Source organism: Papilio xuthus, unplaced genomic scaffold (assembly GCF_000836235.2).
Source record: "Papilio xuthus unplaced genomic scaffold, Pxut_1.1 DF826776.1, whole genome shotgun sequence".
Taxonomy (NCBI): domain Eukaryota; kingdom Metazoa; phylum Arthropoda; class Insecta; order Lepidoptera; family Papilionidae; genus Papilio; species Papilio xuthus.
The window spans coordinates 1,081,403-1,103,278 of record NW_013531873.1 but is presented as its reverse complement, the minus strand read 5'-3'; the positions used below and the strand labels follow the sequence as shown (position 1 = coordinate 1,103,278).

Below are 21,876 nucleotides of genomic sequence, written 5' to 3'. Positions count from 1 at the left end.
ACGTTATATTGGTTTATAAATAAATTATATTATAAAATTATTGTTTCTTTCGTAATTCTTATGCTAATTTTATCTGTACAACTAGTAAATATCCTGAATCTCATCGAGATTTTACGAAAATGACAGTTGCTGAACAATATGGCGCGAATAGTTTAATAGCCACCATCTTAGTTGTATAATTATTTTCTCGTGTGATAGTTAAACATCCGTAAAACCATAGCCTTTATTCATTTTTATTTGCCTTTTTAATAATTCAAAAATGTTTAAATACAAAAGTCAAATTATACAATACAAAAAAATCTTCATGATTCTTTGAAATCTTTTAATAATTTAACCAAAGGAAAAGAATTGATGGATCACGCAATCATATTAAAGGTTACTACTTCAATGATAAGATTAAAGTTCAAGTAAAGGTCAAATGAGATTCATAACACACAATACGTCAAAACCAGTTTGCTATTTATGTATTAAAAATTATAACCTCAAAATATATTCATTTTACATTGATTTATTGTAAATATCAACTAAATGTATATCTTTTGAATATGCTAAAATTACATCTAAAATAATAATTTAATCGGTAATATGACAAATATGCGTGACAAGACGTACTACGTTTTCCTTGTAAGTGAGTACTTTATTTACAATTTTATTTATACACACTTTGAATTGCTTTTAAACATTGATTCTTTTTTCAAGAAGAAGTTTTTGGATATATCTAGACAGAATATTTGTTCATTATGTAATAAAATTTCCTTTAAAATTATATACCATTATTAGTAGTGTATTCATAACATAACACGTTATTTATTGAAATGTAATTTAGTAATTTAACTTAAAAAAATTGTTATAAAATTGAACATTTCTTTGTTTTCTTTTTCTTTAAATTAATAATAGACACAACTCGTCTGCGTTATGTTTGTTAACTTTAAATCGCATATTTTAAAAAATGACAGCAGATGTTTTATAGTCTATGATTTTGTATGACGTCACAGCTTTACTTTTCCGCGCGCCATTATTTGACAGTTAAAAAAATAATAATTATTTATTATTGAATATGCTACAAGAATAAATAGTTGTTTATCATGGAAGTTTAAAGCGAGCTTATTTTACAATAATGTAGAGATTATGATGTGTTTTTCTTCCTTTTGGTATCCATCTATTTAATGCTTGTCTTCAGCCTTGGTGTCAGTTTTGCAAGCATCAGTGGTCTACGATGTTTATGATAGAGGGTAAGTGCTTTTGAAAATTCATAAATATTTTCCTTTTTATGAAGTACTAGCTGTTGCCCGCGACTCCGTTCGCGCGGAATTAAAGAAACAATAAGTAGCCTATGTGTTCTTCCAGTCTATGTTTTTTTTTTTTTTTTTTTTTTTTTTTTTTGGGCGGCGCTATGCCGCCCTCTCGTTCCCCTAACATGGTGGTCAGGGACCTTAGATGCGACAACAATCTTTATTTCTTTATTAAATTAAAAATCAATAAAACTTTACAAATTTCTTAAGACTATTTACAATTTCAATTTAAATACGATGTTAAAACTATTAAAATTTACAATAAAATATCTGATAAATACAATTTAAAAAATTCAAATTTAAAAAATATACAAGTTAAAATACAAATAAATTACAATAAAATACAAATAAGACCCAAACTAATACTAATTTAAAATTAAAATATACAATAAAGCCAAATTAAAATTCAATAAATTAAAATTAAAATTCAAATAAAATACAAATTAAAAATTAATAGTAAAACATAAATTAAAATCCAATTAAAATATATCACAGTTTAGGTCTTATTTCTATTTATTACTATTTTGGCCAAGGATCGGCAATACTCCACGAAGTGCCCGCGTGTCTTTTTATTATTTATTAAATTAACCAAATTCTCCTCCACAATTTTCTCTTTCATTTTAATTTCAAATTCAGCTCTTTTCGCTGCAAAAATCGGGCACTCCGTGAGTATGTGCAGCACGGATTCACCCCGTGCTGGGTCACAAACGCAAGAGGGGTCCCCCTTGCACTTAAACTTGTGCAGGTATTCGGAGAACCCCCCGTGCCCAGTTAAAACCTGAACCAGCACGGGGTCCAACTCGAGGCTCCGGATTGTAGGGTAGGCTGCTACAGCATCGGGAAAGAAGAGCTTCGTCGTTGAGGCCGTGACTCCTTCCATATACCGCCTGTTCCATTTGTCAAGCGCATCCAGACGAATCTGTCGCTTGACAAATGAAACAGGGCACCTTTCATAATTAGGCTTGGTCTTCATCCCGACTGCGGCCGCCTTTGCGAGTTCATCTGCTCGTTCGTTTCCCTCCAGCCCCGCGTGCGCTTTCACCCAAAACGCTTTCACACATTTTCCTTGCTCTCTAGCCTCTTTTAAATCTTCCCTTATACCATTCGCGAGGGGATGGAGAGAAACGCCGCTTCTCAATGTCTCGAGCGCTGACCTTGAGTCGGAATAAAGACCAAAGCTCCTTTCATTGCTTCTCACAACATACTTCACGGCCTCTCTGAGGGCCAGCAATTCCGCCTGGTAGACGGTGCAAAAGCTTCCCAACTTTAATTTCCGGCAAAAGATCTCCGCGGCGCCATTCCAAACGGATAACGCCGCGCCGACTTTGCCGTCTATTTTGCTACCGTCGGTGTAAATATTTACCTCGACGGTAGCTCGCTGGGCTGCTTCGTCACCGCCGGCCAGGCAGTCGAATTGCAGACCCTCTTGCAGCGCGGGGTGCGCAGACTCTACAAACTTTACCGGCCTCTCGAGCACAAGGTCTCCCAACACCTGGTGGGTATGACCCTTTTTTACCAAGTAAAAGAGGGCCGCTTCTTGGACCCGAAGTTCCAGAGGAAGCAACCCAGCAAGTGTTAGGGCCGAGTGCAGAGAGACCGTCCTATACGATTTCACAATTTTCTGCGCAAACCCGCGCTGCACCCGCCCTAACAAGGCACGAATGCTCTTCCTTTCCACAGCCGGAGCCCACACACTGGCCGCGTAGAGGACAACAGGCTCCGCTACCGCAACGTATATGGTCCTGATGACCTCGGGGTTCAGCCCCCACGTGACCCTCGCTGCGGTTGACAGTTGACGATAGATCGTTTGCGCTTTTTTGGAAACATTTTCAATGTGCGTCTTAAAACTGAGTCTATCGTCAACTGTTAACCCCAGGATCCTCATCTCCTTGGTGAGCACAATGGGCCCCCCGCCCATGCTCAGCCGTGGGGTGTCGTGCTTCAATTTTCTGGTAATCACCATTGCCATGGTTTTCTGTGGCGCGAAGTTAAGTTTGTTACGTACACCCCACTTCCGAACATGTTCGAGAGCCCCATTGGCTACACCCTCCACGTCACCGGCTCCTTCTCCCGAGAACATCAGGACCACATCGTCAGCAAATGCCTGGCAGCGGACGCCCATCTCCTCCAATTCCACCAGGAGCGGATTCAGCAGTAGATTCCAGTCTATGTTGTACATTTATGCCAAATTTTAAGTGAGATCCGTGCAGCCGTTCCGGTAATTTATAATATTAGTAAGATAGTAAGATTTACGGCAAAACTCTTAGCGTCATTTATTGACGATAATGTAACTCTCACAAAATATAAATGGGACTGTATGAAATTAAACAAAGAATTTTATTTTGATCTACAACAGCTAAATTAAAATTTTGTTTTTCAGTACGCACTGGCACAATATAAGTCATAGCCGGCAAAAACGAGACGAACCAGATTGTAGGTAAGTATTCAAACATGTAACCTCCTTTTATCCTTTTATTTGGCTTTCGAGGTACATCGCGCTATACACCAACCAAAAGATAAAGCCTTAATAATATGCTATTATTAGTTCGAAATTCACTACCATCAGCGGCAAAATGGCGAAATTCGAATAGGTGCAAAATACAATTGTTTATAGCCTGTCTATTTATAGAGGACTAGCTGTAGCCCGCTACTCCGTCCGCGAGGAATTAAAGAAAATAAACATAATTAGTAGCCTATGTATTACTATGACTATGTTCTATATGTATACCAAATTTTATCGAGATTCGTTTAGCCTTTCTTTACATACCTTCAAGCATCCATCTAAACATTCGAAATTTAAAATATTAGTAAATCAACACAATAGATGGCGTTAGCACTAAAAAGTTTTTATACCAAAATTCGTATTTTTTTCTTCGCCACCAGTATGAACGAATGGAGATGCAACGAAGGGACATGTGTAAGGATCAATAGCGATTGTGATGGCATCATAGATTGTCCTGACGGCAGTGACGAGACCTTTGAATTATGCAGAAATCATGAGTAAGTATATTAGTAAAAGGCCCTTCTTACACAAGGCCACATAAATCGAACGAACTAAATATCGTATTGTTACGTCACGAGAATCCCGTTGCACGCTTTCGTATGCCGTATACAGTCGTCTAAATGAGTCATCTATTGGCGAGAAGGTAAGACAAAGTGCATTCGCACTAAAGCGATTCCATAACGAACACTTTGTCTAGCTCCGCATTACTTTTCTCAAGACAAATAGGTAGCAAGGTACTGTCTTTGGCGATGGCACTCGATGACGCATAGAAATATTGGCGATTTACGCTGCATGCGAACCTTTGTATCAAAGTATTGCATAGTCGTTCGCGTTTCAAAATCGCCAATTTTCGAAGATTTTCTTTGCCTTATGTACGAAGAGTTATTTACACGCATTTATGTCTTGTCAGCGTCAAATGAAGAGTAGGGAATAAATGTCCTCGACTATTGTTTTCAGATGTGATGCATTTACATTTCGTTGTAACTATGGTGCGTGTGTTGACGAATCAGCTCCCTGCAACCACAAGCAAGAATGCCCTGATGACTCCGATGAGCAATTGCCCAGATGTAAAGGACAGACTATTATAGAAGGGTCAGTAAATATATCGTGTCATATAATATAATATCAGTGCGATTCTCGCGCAATTTCGATTGCCTCGAACATCAGCGTTGTGGAATGGTCGGTCCACGGCGGTATTTCCAAACAAATACGACTTGGGGACCTTCAAGAAGCGAGCATACCATTTCGTTAAAGGCATCTGCAGTTCCTCTGGTGTTGCAGTTGTCCATGAGTGTCGTTGATCACCTCGGTGTTCAAGCCGCTCGTTTGCCCAGTTCTCTTAAAAATATATATCATGTCAAATCATATATTAATTTCTCACTTTACTTATCCCACTCTGTACATTCTTCTCAGATATGTTTATCTATCAATAAGTTATTCAAAATCAACAATTTTCTTACTTCAGTGATAAGTTCAGATGTCTAGACGGTCAGTTGCTACCACTAGACCGTCGTTGCAATGGTATTGTAGATTGTAACGATCGATCTGATGAGACGTTATCATCTTGCGCGGAATTGACTTGCAACGAGGATCAATTTCAATGTGAATACGGTGGATGTGTGGATGCTGAGGCACAGTGTAATCGGGTAAGTGGTAATGAATCATCAGCTCACTATACGTCCCCAACTCGGGAGACTACCTTAAGTTAACTAGGTCATAGTCAACGGCCTAGTGTAGTGACTTCATATATCTTTGATACTTCTTCATATATATGCAGCTTCTTGTTTTCCTTCAAAGTAAGAACGTCAGATAGATACACAAAATACATTGCTATATGACAGAATTTGAACCCAAGACCTGCAGATTACAAGTCAAGTGCTTAACCCCTGAGCTACTGATGCTTTGTCTATGGTTATATAATCATGAGTGTAGTGTATGCATAAACGTAGTGTTGTTTGTCTCGAGCGTACACGCCATAAGTACATGCCGGATAGAGGGTACGTCAGTCGATGTCAGACCTTTGAACCGGCAACACATGTCAGACCTTTGGACCGGCAACACATGTCAGACCTTTGGACCGGCAACACGTGTCGGTACATGAACGAGCCAAATATAACGCAACGAATGCTACAATGAGTAAAGATACTTCTTTGTTATGAAGATGACTGCAGTCACAGCATGTATTTGAATAGTTCTTTTTTCATAAATGCAATTGCTTATCAATTACTTTCCTACAGACAATAGAATGTGTGGATGAATCAGATGAGAAGGTGGAATTGTGTGGAGTACGTACACTTATCAGGCCAACAACTCCCGAACCAGTTACAGAACCTCCTAAGTATGTTCTACAACTAGATAAAGTAAACTTATATAAAAACAGTTCAAACACTCGTGTATGTACGTCCGGTGGCACTGACTAGTTTTGAGTCCATCGGAGGCCCTTAATCAGGGTGAGTGACGTGAGAACGACGGGCTTCGTCCGCGAAATAATACCAGTCCCATTCACCCTGATGAAGGGCCCCTAATGGACTCAAAACTAGTCGGTTCCATCGGACGAATGTACATGAGTGTTTTAGCCGTTTTTATAAAACTAGCCACATTTTTGATTACACACTTAGATGCACAATACCTGAAGCACCAACCAATGGCTCATATAATGTTATAAGAGAAACAAACACAACTGAAGTAGACTATCTCTCGTTGGAGTATTCCTGTGATCAGGGCTTTAAGTTAGTTGGAGAAGTTAAAGTGGTTTGTCTCAATGGTATATGGCAGGAAAAACCAAGATGTATACGTAAGTATGTACCTAGCGATTGGGTTGGAGAAATATTCACTTTCTGTTCGTCCCCTCTTCTGTCGCATTTGCAATTGAGCATGCTCGTTTGTTTGACTAAGAAATGACTTCCTTCTTTATTCTTCTAGAAACTTGTGAACTGATTAAACATTTAAGTGTTGATTACGAATGCTTTGAAGAGTCAGGGAAACCCAGAGCTTGTTATACAGAGGAAATAGAAGGCACTGTGGTAAAGACATCTTGTAAAGCACCTCATTATTACTCTCCAGTAGAATTGCCGTATATGCATTGTATACAGGGTGTTTGGACTTCAGGACCTGCTTGTGCTGTAGGTAAGTAATGAGTTTTTACTGTCAAAATATTTGAATAAAAACAAAATTGGTATTTGAATTATGAGAGAGGAGGGATAGGAGAATTTTGAAGTACCAAAACAAAAAAAAACTGTATTAAAAATAGATGGCGCTGATTTAAAAAGTTTGTTAATCAATAGATGGCGCTATTATTTATTAAAAAATATTATTATATGAAATATGCAGAAGATGTTTATTTTTGTAGGATTGTATGTCGATTCCACTGAGAACAGTGGGCCTAGCACGAATATTTGCGACACGCCATTTCGTAACGTCGACAAATATGTCATTTGTATGAGATTCGTTGGTGTACTTTAAACCCGGTAAACTCTGCACATACTTTAATACAAATTTTGTTTATAAATATTTGTATTAGGCCCACAGTAGTCTAAACAATAAACTGTCGGTTTCTGAGACCCAACATCTCTGTATAAAACATGTCGTTGACATACTAATACGTTTTTAACGGGAATTTTAGTCTCGGAAACTGGTTAATCTTGAAGATGTCATTCTATATGTATTCTTACCCTCACTGATGTTAAAAAAATTATATATTTTTTAGAATGCGGTGTACAACCACCTAAGTCTACCCCGTTAGTACTACGTGGTCGTGATGCTCGATTCGCAGAAGTGCCATGGCATGTTGGCATTTATTTTAAAAATCCAATGAGCAAGACACATGTACAGATCTGCGGTGGATCTCTGATTAGTAACACTGTTGTGTTATCAGGTAACACTCAGAGTTCATCTTTGCCAAGTGTAACATACAGGTGTTACAATTACACACTTACTCATATACACTTTTACACTAAATTACACTTTAACTAATCTTAGTGCGTATGTGTAAATCAGTTCTGAACCGTTGAGTTACGGCTCTATAGCACACAAAGCAACATAAATCTTCGAAACTAACGTATCGCGTTGCGTGTGCACACAACGTTGAACTTGACACGAGTCTGTTCTATCAGTACAGACATAGCGACATGACAACTATAGTAACCTCGACATATTGAATTTTACAACGACTTTCTCAAGACGATCTTGACAAACAGATTGTGAGCTACTTTGGCGATGACAGATAGAAATGTCGGCGACCGATTTACCGTAGTCTTAGCGACTAATACATGGGTTTCGAAGCTTTTCTTTGCCTTGTGTATTAGGCCTATGTTAATCGACGAGCCGCGAGCTGCCTGTTGCCTTGTAAATCGCAGCCCGAAACGCAAATCATAACATTTGAAATACAAATGAACCGAGCTATGAATCGATTCATTGATCCACTTCGCACATATTAACAGTGATCTGCAGATCATCAAATTTAGTAGAGAAATTTTCAGCTGCCCATTGCTTTTGGAATGAAGATATAAGGGGCCTAAATCGCCCAATGTGGTACTCTCTAGCAGTAGGCAAACTGTATAGGGACTGGAATCATCCAAATGACGAACTATATGTCCAGAAATCTGGCGTAAGTTACTTTTAGAGTTTATGTGTAAACCTTCTTGCAGTCAGGAATTCTTTATTCTCTGCCTTATCCTCTAGGGTATTGGCTTGAGTAATTTCAACTTACATGCTATAAGAGACTAGCTGATGAATAGCTTATGTCTTCTTCCAGATGTTCTATATGTGTGCCAAATTTCATCAAGATCCGTTCAGCCGTTCTGGAGCTGCCTTCAAATAAACATCCATCCATCCATCTTAACATTCCCTTTTCTAGTATTGGTAAGATTAGTAATATGTTACTCAATTTTATTTCAATTCTTCAGTTTTAATGGAATTTACACTAAATTGTATACAATCTCTGGGTCCTCAACCACAAGTCCAGTGCGTGACTTCACACATATCTTTGAATTTCTTCTCAGATATGTGCAGCATCACGTTTTCCTTCACCGTAACGTCAGATAAATGTTCATAGGTCCTAAAAACTAGAAACACCTGATGGGGTTCGAATCTTCTTGATTACAATTCCTACAGTTTTATTAATATTTGTTCAAGGTATCAGATATAATAGTGCCAAAACTGTATCGTGGTTTAGAGTTGTACTACAAAAATGATATAGCCTTAGTATTCGCGACACAAGCATTCCAATACAAGCCGCACGTAGTACCTGTTTGTCTAGACTTTACTGAAGAATTAGGTAATCTGCAACTTAGGAATGGAAACCGTGGCAAGGTAAAAAGAAATATAAATGGATCATCATCAGTTCATACGTCCCCACCGAGGGGCATGTGTGAAGTCAACCACAGGCCAAGTGCGGGTTGACTTCACATATATCTTTGAATTTCTTCTCAGATATGTGCAGGTTGCATCACCATGTTTTCCTTTACCGTAATATCGGATAAATGTACATATGTAAATCGGAAATCGAAAAACACATTGTTACTTGGTGGGTTTCGAACTCAGGACCTGAAGATTGCGAGTCAAGTGCTTAATCTTAATGAAGATTTTAATCTGTTGCACTAATAGGCCTCGTCCAGTGCAATACCACGACCACACAGAAGACACGCCTCAAGTGGAAGCAATTCCAAGTACAGTCTGATAAGTATGTGTGCTGAAGGACTCATTTTAGTCCTGTTTCCTATCCCACCCTTTTTTATAAGGTAAGGATGGGAAGGGAAAGTGAATTTGATAAAGAAGGTGACGCATAGGAAAGGGAAATGGTCTTTTATGTGTCCCGTAGCTCTGCAAAATATTTTGTTATCCAATCTCCAGGCAGCAGGTTGGGGCTTGACTACCGGATTAGCAGGCTCTGAAGCCCCCAGACTGAAGGTCATAGAGTTACCTTACGAGAACTATGAAAGCTGTTTGAATCTAACATCACCAGCGTTGTCTCGATACCTCACATATGATGACAAGATCTGCGCAGGATCTTTGGATGGTGAGTACTTTTGATTTATGTCGTCCTGATACTAGAAATTAGTCTGAGGAACTTGTGTGCTGGACTTCTAGTTTACTTTCCTTTCTTATCCAGTTCTTTTAAGGAAATAATGAGAAGAAATAGACTTTTCGGGGAAGGGGAACAACAGAAATGGGATTTATCCTCTGTAGGTCCCGTCTTCTCGGTAGGTAACTAAGGTCTTCTAGGTAACGCGTGGGTGTTTGCAGTCTCTTTACCTTATGTAGAGTCTTTTACTGGTCTCCCTTAGTGGAGATTCCTTAGTGGACCTCGCCTGGTGCAATACTACGACCACACAGAAGACTCATATCGCTTGGCGCAAGACCGGCAAAAAGCTGACGACCAACCTCCATTAAATGGAGAGGCACTTAGGGAAGAAGACATTCCGCGTTCCGTCTGATGATGTGCGTTCTAGATGCTTAATTTAGTCCTTTATCCCTTTCCATCATATTGTTAAAAGGAGAGGATGGGAAGGGGAAGTGACTTTGATAGAGGAGATGAGACAAAAGAAGGGGAAATATTCTCTTTTTGTGCGTCTTCTTTATTGTTAAACAAAGGTCCAACGCATCTGTAATTTTGGATGTGCAGGGGCAGCAGTAATATAAAAGAATGTGTATTTTGAAGGTTATTTTTTATTTAGGTGAGGCTCTCTGTCGTGGTGACAGTGGTGGTGGTCTGGCATTCCCCTGGGATGAGGATGGTAAGGCTAGGTTTTATCTCCGAGGAGTTGCATCTACCAGTCCACCGTCTAATGATGTGACAGTATGTAATGTTCGAGCTTTAACCAGTTTCACATCAGTTATTAAGTTTGAGAAATTTGTTAAAGCGTATTGGTATCCGTGATTTACTTTATTTGTAGATTTTAAATATATTTTTACGAAATTTTATTGTCTTTTATTATAATAATGACGTTTGTGGAGTTTTGTTTTATATTGGACCAAGATCCCATGGTCTGCAGACATTCACGTCGACTACGTGTTTCAGCAATTTTTTTATACGTAGATTTTAAAATTGGACAAATCTTTTAAAACACTTCTTACTAATATTATAAATGCGAATGTTTAGATCAGATGTTTCCCAAAGTGTGCGATAACGTCCCCTTGTGGGCGCTGCAGGTCTCAAGTTGCGGGTTATAGTAAAAGTTTCCTTTAGAATTCTCCGTTAATATACATATATAGGTCACAATCATTAATTAATTTTGAAGGGTTAGTGGTTTTTAAATATGTGAAAATATGGGGGCGCTAAATTTTTTTTCTCAAAGTGGGCAGTAGACAAAATAAGTTTGGGAACCACTGGTTTAGATGGATATTTGTTTGAAATTTGGCATACATATAGAACATAGTCTGGAAGGACACATTCTACTTAGTTTTTTTAATTCCGCGCGGGCGACAGCTGGTTACTACATAAAAAATTAATTAAATATTTTATTTTTAGTCGATATTTCAGAATATACAATCCTTTTAATAATCGATTTCCAATACATTTACACAATTAATCACAAAAAACGTATAGAAACTAACGTGTCAAGAAACTAGTTTTGAAATGACTCGTTTATCTCAGTTTGAGGTTATAGGTCGACCTTTATAAATGTACAAACAAAACAAAATGGATAATTTACTATAACTTTTTGTCTTGCGTTAACGATTTAAAAGTGTTATTTGCAGTGTTTTTAATATGTTACGATTAATATTATTTATTGGTAAGTTTATTATTGTGAATCAATTATTACGAAGTTATACAGCTGATCAAAACCCTACCCCATTGCAACGTTTAATTATAATTTCTTTGTTTAATCGTTTTTTGAATGTTATATGAGTTTTAATTTTGTTTTTTTTTGCATTTTTAAAAGTGTTATAACTGTTGTAATGTTTTTGAACGGATCATATGTCGTATTACATTTTTTTTTTAGGTTATTTGTGATACAATGAAAAAACTTTATGATATTAATTATGATGAGTTTTTGTTTTACAGGTATATGTATATTTGAAATAAAAGCATCAGTTCTTTACAATAATGATTTTATCAGGTAAAATATGTTTTAAACTATTTTTAAACGAAGTTTTTAAGCTTAATTTTTCTAGGTTATTTTATTGAATATTGTATGAACACTTTGTTATTTTTTTAGATCTTACGAATCTTATAGTCGGAATGTATCATTAATTAGAAATAAACGAGATCTAGATGAATGTAGGTGAGTTTAACTTTGTGTTATCTTACTTCTTATTAATCTTAAATATTATAAATGTGAATGTTTGGATGGATGTATGTTTGAAAGTATCTCCAGAACGGCGGAACGGATCTTGCTGAAATTTGACATAAATATAGAACATAGTCTGGAAGAACACATAGGCTAATGTTATTTTTTAATTCCGCGCGGATGAACTCTTGGGCGACAGCTAGTTCAACAGTCCTGATAGTTATACGCGTACACTGCGACACTATAACAACTATCCATTAAGTACGACATTAGTATTTATACAATATCAATTCCATCATAGATGTCACTTGTCAAACTAATCTATCTTAAGACGCACTATAATTGCTGTTTACTAACACATTTCAGTTACAATGAATATGAATGTAAGGACGGGTCATGTGTTAGAGCTAATAGCGATTGCGATGGTGTCTACGACTGTGTTGACGGCAGTGATGAGTCCTTCTCAATTTGTAGGAATAGAAAGTAAGTATATTGGTGTAGGCAAATTTTATTTAAAAAGTAAACAAGACGCTCATTGGAGCCTCATTTTTTCTCGACTGACTGCTTAATTATCCAGTCCTTTTTATACGTAGTTTTTGATATTATAAGGTGGCAAACGAGCAAGCGGCCACCTGAATTCGACGTAATTGCAGATGGGTTGCTTACCTTTAATCGACAGAGACACATAGAAAGAGAAGATTTCCCCTTTTTATGCGTCCCCTCCATCACATCTTTTTTATAAGAAAATAAGACTAAAATTTTGCGTCTAACACGCACACCAGACTGTAGTTGGAATGAGTTCGCACTTGAGGCGTGTCTTCTGTGTGGTCGTGGTACTGCAGCGGGTGAAGCACAGAGAGATAGGGTAGGGCGACCACGCAGGGCTCCGGAAATAAGGGGGTGTCGTAGGCGCCAAAATCGAATAGAAATGGGCGCTTGGGGCGCCGTCTTAGATATTTTATCTTCGGAAGATTTGTCTAGACACTAAAAAAGTGGGCGCCGCAAATGTCGCCCAGGGCGCTGGAAATGCTGAATCCGGCCCTGGCTTATTTATTATCATAGATGCCGTGCCAATCAGTTTCGCTGCAACTACGGCGCTTGTATAGATAGATACAATGATGTTTGTAACAAAAGAGTTGACTGCGTTGATGGTTCTGATGAATTAACTGAGAAATGTACTGGAATTAAATTAACAGACGGGTGAGTGATGCTTTACTAGCTGTCGCCCGCGACTCTAGTCAACGTGGAATATTTGTTTGTAGGCATCTACAAACTGCCTGTATGGGTCCTGCTGAAATTTGGTATAGATGTAGAACACAGTATGACGGATTCGCGGGCGATTTTTTTTTTATCATAAAGTAACAATCGAGCGAGCGGCCACCTGAAATAGCGAAGTGACCGTTGCCCATGACATACGCAATTGCATATGCGTTGCCTACCTTTAATCGACGGAGAAGAGGATGCACAGAAAGAAAATATTTTTCCTTCCCATGCATCCTCTCATCCAGAAAGTCCACTTCCACTTCCCATCCTTTCCTTATAAGAAAAAGGGTGGGAAGAGAAAGAGGACTAAATTAGGCCTAAGGGGCGCACACTCATCGGACTGCACGCGGAATTGCTTCCACTTGAGGCGTGTCTTGTGTGGTCGTGGTATTTCACCAGGCTAGCCGGGCCAATTCGTGCGATGATGTTAAAGCGGGCTCTACCACTGTTCAGTCTCATGAACGTGAACAATTTAGCTTCAATAATGTTTGATATTCCAGTGATAACTTTATATGTCGTAACGGACAGTTAATACCAAAGAAGGGGCGTTGCGATGGTGTCAATGATTGTGCGGATGGCACAGACGAGAATATAGCCGCCTGTGTCAATATTACTTGTGATGTAGGACAGTTTGTGTGTGAATACGGTGGATGTGTGGATGGCAAGTCTCTATGTAATGGTGTAAGTGTATACAATCAGCTTATTAACATCACCTACCTGCAGCCATAAGAGCCTACGCTAAGTTAACTAGGTCATAGTCAATGCTGATCCAGTGATTTCACACATATCTTTGATATTTCTTCGCAGATATTATGCATTAAGGGAACATATCCATACTACGTGACTAATTTTTTTAGTTTTTTCGACCTCTCCCTCCCCTCGGTGACCACTCGTAATATATTCTAAGACTCCTCCCTCTTTAGTAGAAAAGAAATAATTTGGCTCATACTCTTCTTTATAGCATAAGACTGCATGCATTCTTAAATTACTAGTGAATTATGTATTATGAAAAATAACAAGTACGTGACAAAAATCTGAGCCACTCCCCCCTCCTGTGATTGACCGTAGTATTTTAAGGACTCTCCTCCCCCCCTCCCTAAACGGGTCACGTAGTATGGGTTACATTCCCTAAGATCCTTTGCCGTAAGAACATTTCGATCGTCGGTCTTTTGAGGAAAATAATACGTTTTTAGACCGCAGAATGTCGTGATGGATCCGATGAACGTTTGGATATATGTGGTCGTTTGACTTTAATCAAGGTGACAGATGTCTCAACGACTCAGGCTCCAGTTGTTACACCTAAGTAAGTATTGCCTTGTAATCATGATCTTCTTCATTCTTTCCATGTATCGAGTGCTTTGCTTTTCCCAGATGCGTCCTACCACCGGAGCCTCAGAATGGCGTGTATAGAATTATTAGTGAGACTAATTCTAGCGATGCAGATTATGTATATTTGCAGTATGATTGTTATCCCGGATTCAGACTGATTGGGGAACCTAAGATATTGTGCTGGAGAGGGGTCTGGCCTAGGATACCGTATTGTATACGTAAGTTATATAAAAAAACAATGGCAAAGTCAAATATTCTCAATTTGTCTTACATCATCAGCTCCCTTCGAGCACCTCAGTAGGTCCCTACTGAGGTGCTCGAAGGCTGCCTTAAGTAAGGAGACTAGGTCATAATCAATGCCGGCCCAGTGCATGACTTCGCACATATCTTTGAATTTCTTCACAGATATGTGGAGGTGGAAACATATGTAAAACACATTGGTACATGGCGGGATTCGAACCCCAAGTCAAGTGTTTAACCCCTGAGCCTCCGAGGGTCCCATCATAGCCAAGTTCTTGACCCACTATATATAAGGCAACAGATATTTTACTCCACAGACTCCTTGTTGTATATATTTCTCTCTTTCGCTCCACCCAATTTTATTATCTTTCGTCTCTTCTTGTAACGAAATGTGTTAGCGTAACAACCCCAATCGATTCTCATCTAATCTTAAATCTCTTTTTGTATAGAAACTTGTCCCCTCCGTAAAGACCCCAGTATAGAATACCAGTGCACAGAAGAAGACCTGGAGACACCTCGTCAGTGTGAGGAGGAGGAGGTGGAAGGTGCGATAGTAAGACCCGCGTGCAAACAGCCGCATTACTACTCGCCAGTTGAGTTGCCCTATATGCAGTGCAGTCAGGGTGCTTGGAGCTCAGGACCTGTTTGTGTTGCAGGTGAGAATTCTTACTTAAGGTCACGAAGAAGAATAAGACATACGTCGGTTGTAATCTAGGTTACAGGTCATAATGGTACTGATATAATTGTTACTAGTTTTCGCCCGCGATTCTGTCCTCGCCCGAATAACTTAAGTAGCCTATGTTCTACGTCTGTGCCATATTTCATCGAGTTCCGTTGACCCGTTCTGCAGATACCTTCTAACAAACATCCATACATCTACACTTTCGTATTTATAATATTAAGATGTCAAATTCCTAAAATTCTGCTCTTCTAATCAAGTATTCAAATTTTTCAAAAATCAAATCGATTTAAGACTTTTTAAGGACATATCCAAAAAAATAATCGACATCAAAGGGGACCGAAGAGCTGGCAGCTACCCCGGTCAAAGAATTGGTTTAGCTATCCAAAGGGCTGCCAGTATCTTCAAGACCTTGCCTAAAGGGACTCCTTTTAATAATATATTTTAGTAAATTATTCGTTTTTAATATTTTATTCCATTTGCAAATCAAAAAACATAATCGTCTGGTGAGTCGGGTAAATAAAACTCTTTTTAAATCGGTAGTTTATCAAATCACATGGAGGTGTACGAATTTGTAACAAAAAAGTCCGAATTTAAAACTTATTATTCCCATTTTCAGAATGTGGTACAACACCACCAATTGTCTCCCAGTTAGTACTAGGTGGGGAGACAGCCAGGAATGGTGAAGTACCATGGCATGCGGGGATATACGTCAAAAATCCATCTGTGAATAACTACCAGCAGATCTGTGGTGGATCTCTTGTTAGTACTACTGTGATACTCTCAGGTCAGTGGATGATAAAAAAAGACAATTTTATCATCAGTTCACTATATGTCCTCACTGAGGGTCTCAGAGCCTACCCTAAGAGACTAGGTCATAGTCAATGCCCAGTCCATCACTCACTGAATTTCTTCACAGATATGTGCAGCATCACGATGTTTTCCTTCAACGTAACTTCAGATAAATGTACATATGTGTGGAAATACGTATGTACATGGCGGGATTCGAATCCAGGACCTTTAGACTGCAAGTCAAGTGCTTTATCCCTTAAGGCACTGAAGCTCTCAAATCCAATCCTTATGGTTTTTGAAATTCCCTTACTATCTTTCATTATCTTCCTATACTTATTCTATTCTTTATGAACGCGCATTATTTCAGTCGTCAACCCCTTCTTAATAATGTCACCTATCCCCCTATCTATTTATTTCTATGCCTACAACTACTAGTATACCGCACCACATTCCTCAACCTACCTTCCCCAAATCAAATCACCTTTCGTTCCTTATAAGAAAAGAGTGGGAAGGAAAAGGAGACTAAAATTAGGCCTTTGGCCCGCACACTCATCAGAATAATAGCTTCCACTTTCCATTCTTTATGGTCGTGGTCTTTACATATCTTAGCAGCTCAAATATATCTGCGTGCTGCGCAGGTACTAACCTAACACATGAAATTTTGTCAGTGACTTGCGCAAAGTTATCTGAATATAATTATACCAATTTGTTGATGATACAGCCGCACATTGTTTCTGGAATGAGGTTACCAAACGGTTAGAGAACAAACATAACTACGCTGTGGCTGTCGGCAAACTGTACCGTGATTGGGATCATGTAAAAGACGAAAGATTCGTGCAAAAGTCTAATGTAAGCATCACTTATAAGTCTGACTATACGTCCCCATCGAGGGGCTCGGAGTCTAAGGGTAATTAAACCATTAACCATGCTGGCCAAGTGCGGGTTGACTTCACAAAAATCTTTGAATTTTTTCTCAGATATGTGTAGCATCACGATGTTTTCCTTCACCGTAAGATAAGACCATATTATTCCATTGTGACGGCCTAATTAGACGAGTGAGGTATCATTCGATTCGTCTTCTTCCACAGAGTTTTATAGCTTAGTTTAGCTTTAAGATCAAGTTTTAGGTTTTTAATTTAAATTTTTGTCTGTGGCTTCGTGTATTAATTTCAGAAATGGCTTAATAGATTTGAATGCGGTTTTTACTTAACTGTAATGATAAACTTCCTCTCACACAGAGATTTTATTTAATTTCAATTGCTTAAATAAAAGATAGGTAGGCGCGCCATAGGTCTTGAAATTACTCAGTCTCACGACTAAACACTCACGTATATACGTCCGGTGGCGGCACCGACTAGTTTCGAGCCCATCGGTCGGTGAGTGTTTAGCCGTGTTTATATATCAGTTTAGTATAATGTCTCACGAAAGTTTGAATAATTTACTCAGTCTCACGTAAAGGCATTGTAAAAAAGCAGGCGCTCTAAAAATCACCCTCCATGTCAACCTATATAACCCACTATCACTATCACCAACAGATTAGTAAGATAGCAGTACCAAAACTATATCGTGGTATAGAATTAGACTATCACCATGACATCGCAGTGGTTGTGGTGACAAAGCCGTTTGAATACAAGTTGCATGTCAGCCCTGTATGCTTAGACTTCAGGCCTGACTTCAATAATGAACAGCTGCAGAGCGGACAGCTGGGAAAGGTGGGTACTGTTAGATTAAGTTCTATCTGGTTGTACTTCTAAAATGGTCCAGCTGGGTGAAAGCTAAAAAATAAGTTTTGAGAATTCTTCAACTTATAAATTATAGCAAGGGGTCCATTGAAGCAGTTAATGTTGGAAAATCTCTCTCTGTACCACTAGGTGGTAAGGTAAGCTTTCCCAATCAGCATCATCAGCTCACTCGGGATCTACCCTAAGTTAAGGGTGATTAGGCCACAGTCAACTACGCTGGCCAAGTGCAGTGACTTCACACATATATTTGAATTTATTCTCAGATATGTGCAGCATCACAATGTTTTCCTTCACCGTAACATCGGATAAATGTACATGTGTATATCGGAAATAGAAAAGCACATTGGTTCATGGCGGGATTCGAACCCAGGACCTGCAGATTGCAAGTCATGTGACCCCTGAGTCACCGACGCTTCAATACATACAGATGAATTGAGCAATTTCGAAGTCTGTTAAAATTTGTAGGCGGCTGGTTGGGGTTTAACAACAAAATACAGAGGCTCTGAGTCCCAGGAGTTGAAAGTGATTGAATTGCCTTACGAGGATCTGGATAGATGTATCAATTTGACATCACGACAGCTCAAACATTATGTGGTGTATGACAAGATATGTGCTGGATCGTTGGATGGTGAGATACAATGATTCTAAACGTTATGTTGCGATAAGAAATACTTAACCTTTAATGTTACCCTACAGTTTTATCAAATTATGGAATTTTAACATAAATTTTAGCTTAATAAAAAGTAAAAAAAGTCTTTGTAACACTGCTCTATTTCGATCGGATTTCCGATCACAAGGTCGGTGGTTCGAATCCCGACATTCGACTATTGTAAAACATATCCTAGCACAAACATAGAGCTTAGAATGGTACAAGAAATAGTAAATTAAGGGAAATAGCTTTGCTACTATTAAAGCTTAAAATAGCTGAATAATATTGAAAATTAGCAGAATTAAGTTCCCATTTTATCCACAGGGGAGGCTTTATGTAGGGGCGACAGTGGTGGTGGACTCGCCTTCCTTTCTGAGGTGTCCGGTGTATCACGCTATTACCTTCGCGGTATCGCCTCAACCAGCCCTTTGTTAAGTAACGACATATCTTGCAATGTCGACTCTTTAACAAGTTTTACAGCTATTATAAAGTATGAAGATTTCATAAAATTATATTTATAAGCATAATCTTAAGTTTTATGCGTATTTTATATAAGTATTTTGATTATTAATATTATATAAATATCAATTTCCTCTATAAATAGTAGTTATTATTTAGGTATTTAGTTCTATATATATCATCAGCTCACTATACGTCCCCACTGAGGGGCTCATAACCTACCCTAAGTTAATGACTTGGTCATAGTCAACCACAGGCCAAGTGCGGGTTAACTTCACACATATCTTTGAATTTCTTCTCAGATATGTGCAGCATCACGATGTTTTCCTTCACCGTAAGAACATCGGATAAATGTACATATGTAAATCGTAAATCAAAAAACACATTGGTACATGGCGGGATTCGAACCCAAGACCAGTAGATTGCAAGTCAATTGAGCCACGTCGGTGGCTGACGCTCTTTTAGTTCTATTATTAAAATAAAACATTCTGTAACTATAAATTGTTTTATTTACCTCAAAAACAAAATAATTACATCATTTCTCTGCCTTTATTCCACTCGTGTAGTCATTGCACTAGATTTTCCATCAGATCCATCTTCCATCATATCAGTCACTCCCTTGATCATGTCACGTTATTCAATCCATCCATCTTTTTAAGATCTATCCTTTCCGGTGTACCGCTCCACTTTCATATCTAAACCTTATCATTCCGTCATAACATGCCCATACCATACTAACGTTTGCTTCTATAATAGAAGAAGAAGAAGAGTAGAGAAGAACTAGCGGTCGCCCACGACTCCATCTGCGCGAAGTCCTCGTCCTGCCTCGAACAGCAGCGTTGTGGAATGGTCTGTCTTCGGTAGTATTTCAAACCGCTACGACTTAGGATCAAGAAGCGAGCTTATCACTATCTCAAAGGCAACGCATCTGCGGTTCCTCTGGTTGCTGATGTCGGGCGTCGTTGAACACCTCGGTGTTCCCACTGTTCGTTTTCCCCCTTCTGTTATAAAAAAAAACATATTTAGTTGTCTATGTGTTCTTTCAGACTATGATCTATATATATGCCAAATTTCATCAAGATTCATTCAGCTGTTCTGGAGATATCTTCAAACAAACATCCATCCATCTAAACATTCGCATTTATAATATTAGTAAGATTTCAACTATTGACAAAATAGTGAGAACGTTTTTAGTTCTACAGACGTTTAGGACGAGATTTCTACGGTGTTATATTTTTCCACGTCTTTGGAAGGTTTAACAGTAATGTAAGTGTAATTCGCTGACTGACGCCGCCCCTTTTAGTTCAGCGCCCTGGTCGGTCGCCTACAGCGCCCTTTTTTTTTTTTTTTTTTTTTATAGTCAGGAAATGCGTTTACGCACGCCTACGCCGGGCGGTGCAATGGCGTAGGGAGTGTGGGACTCGCCGGCCACAGAAGGTGACCAGAATACCCACTAAAACCTGACTGCCCTCTGACGCATCGGGACGGGGCCACGGGCACGCTTTCGCTCTCGTCCGCGGCCCCGTCTGCGCCTGCTGCCATGGCAGCTCCCTCACGGGGGGGGGGAGAGGAGGCCGCCCTCAGTCGCTGGTGATGGTCTCCCCCGTATCCATCACCAGAGGGCTATTGTGGGGGGGGGAGGGCGGCAATATACTGCCGCCTTCTCCGCCCCACTCTCCTACGTCTGAGCGGGGGCGCCATGGGATCTCCCTCGCGCTCCCGCTCTTTTGCCTCCTTCTGCGAGATGACTGACTCGCAGAAGGAGGCAACCGCTGTGCCTACAGCGCCCTGGGCGGTCGCCCACAGCGCCCTACTCTAAGACCGGCCCTGGATATTTAAATGACTTTCTTTTCTATAATGTAGATAATTAAGCTAATTGTAAAATAAGTGATAATAAATTATTAGAAATTTACTTTATAATTATTATATTATTTTATTAAGTAATGAAAATTCTTTGTGATCGTTTGTGTTACAAATAATGGTGTGAATAATTAATACATTTTTTATTTATTTAATTAAATCTAATAAAATTACAAAAATGTCAGAGTTTAGAATGTTAAATATTTTCTTTGTTATATTTTTCGGTAAGTTTTATTTTGATGTTTTTAAAATTAAGAATGGCTTTATAAAATACAAAAAATCTATATATCTTTATATATATAATTCTTCTGTGAGTGTGTATGTTAGTGAACTTCTCTCAAACGACTGGAGCGATTTTGATGAAATTTTTTGTGTGTGTTCAAGGGGATCTGGGAATGGTTTAGATTCACAATTTTCATCAAATATTTACTTCATATTAATTTATTCAAATTAAAGACGTGCAGACAGGACAACGTCTGTCGGGTCCGCTAGTATATATATATAAAGATCAATTGCTATTCGTTAGTCTAGCTAAAACTCGAGAAGGGCCGATTTATCTTATCTTTGTTTTAAAATGTCGCTGGCGACAGATTGTTTGTATATTTACATATATATGACTAAAAACAGATTGTTATATTTGTCTATACATATTATTAAGACTGTACACTATTGAAAAAAATATATCTTACGTTCACAAAACATGTATTTACGTTGAATATTTGACTGCAAGACTGTGTATGTTCCTTATAATCTTAGGACCGATTTTGATGGGAAAGTAGGCTTTTTATTGCGCTGACGAAATCCCGGGAATGCTTAAAAATAAAACATAACTATTAT

The 21,876-nt window shown here is 38.6% G+C and overlaps 3 protein-coding genes across 4 annotated transcripts; all 3 read left to right on the top strand.

Moving 5' to 3' along the window:
• The first annotated feature begins 386 nt into the window (after window positions 1-386).
• On the top strand, window positions 387-10,714 carry LOC106122807 (limulus clotting factor C-like). 2 transcript variants are annotated; one of them, XM_013318904.1, is made up of 14 exons: window positions 387-628; window positions 1,181-1,232; window positions 3,673-3,729; window positions 4,176-4,292; window positions 4,753-4,887; window positions 5,261-5,441; window positions 6,033-6,133; window positions 6,414-6,589; window positions 6,718-6,921; window positions 7,502-7,669; window positions 8,274-8,401; window positions 8,929-9,105; window positions 9,646-9,811; window positions 10,470-10,714. In XM_013318904.1, the coding sequence occupies exons 1-14, from the start codon at window positions 586-588 to the stop codon at window positions 10,670-10,672; spliced, it is 1,908 nt and encodes a 635-aa protein (XP_013174358.1). In that variant the 5' UTR covers window positions 387-585; the 3' UTR covers window positions 10,673-10,714. The 2 variants fall into 2 exon arrangements, with proteins under 2 accessions (XP_013174358.1, XP_013174359.1); XM_013318905.1 differs by having other exon boundaries at window positions 390-624.
• A 1,097-nt stretch (window positions 10,715-11,811) lies between these two features.
• LOC106122755 (very low-density lipoprotein receptor-like) lies at window positions 11,812-14,264 on the top strand (the record flags this gene model as incomplete). The annotated part of the gene is made up of 5 exons (XM_013318842.1): window positions 11,812-11,855; window positions 11,955-12,020; window positions 12,393-12,509; window positions 13,089-13,226; window positions 13,790-14,264. Coding segments are annotated over 5 exons (594 nt in total), but the record flags the coding sequence as incomplete, so codon positions are not given.
• A 95-nt stretch (window positions 14,265-14,359) lies between these two features.
• Window positions 14,360-19,410, top strand: LOC106122810 (coagulation factor IX-like). Its single transcript, XM_013318907.1, has 8 exons — window positions 14,360-14,592; window positions 14,661-14,836; window positions 15,308-15,514; window positions 16,157-16,324; window positions 17,051-17,178; window positions 17,865-18,041; window positions 18,537-18,699; window positions 19,045-19,410. The coding sequence occupies exons 3-8, from the start codon at window positions 15,466-15,468 to the stop codon at window positions 19,239-19,241; spliced, it is 882 nt and encodes a 293-aa protein (XP_013174361.1). The 5' UTR covers window positions 14,360-14,592; window positions 14,661-14,836; window positions 15,308-15,465; the 3' UTR covers window positions 19,242-19,410.
• Window positions 19,411-21,876: the final 2,466 nt, after the last annotated feature.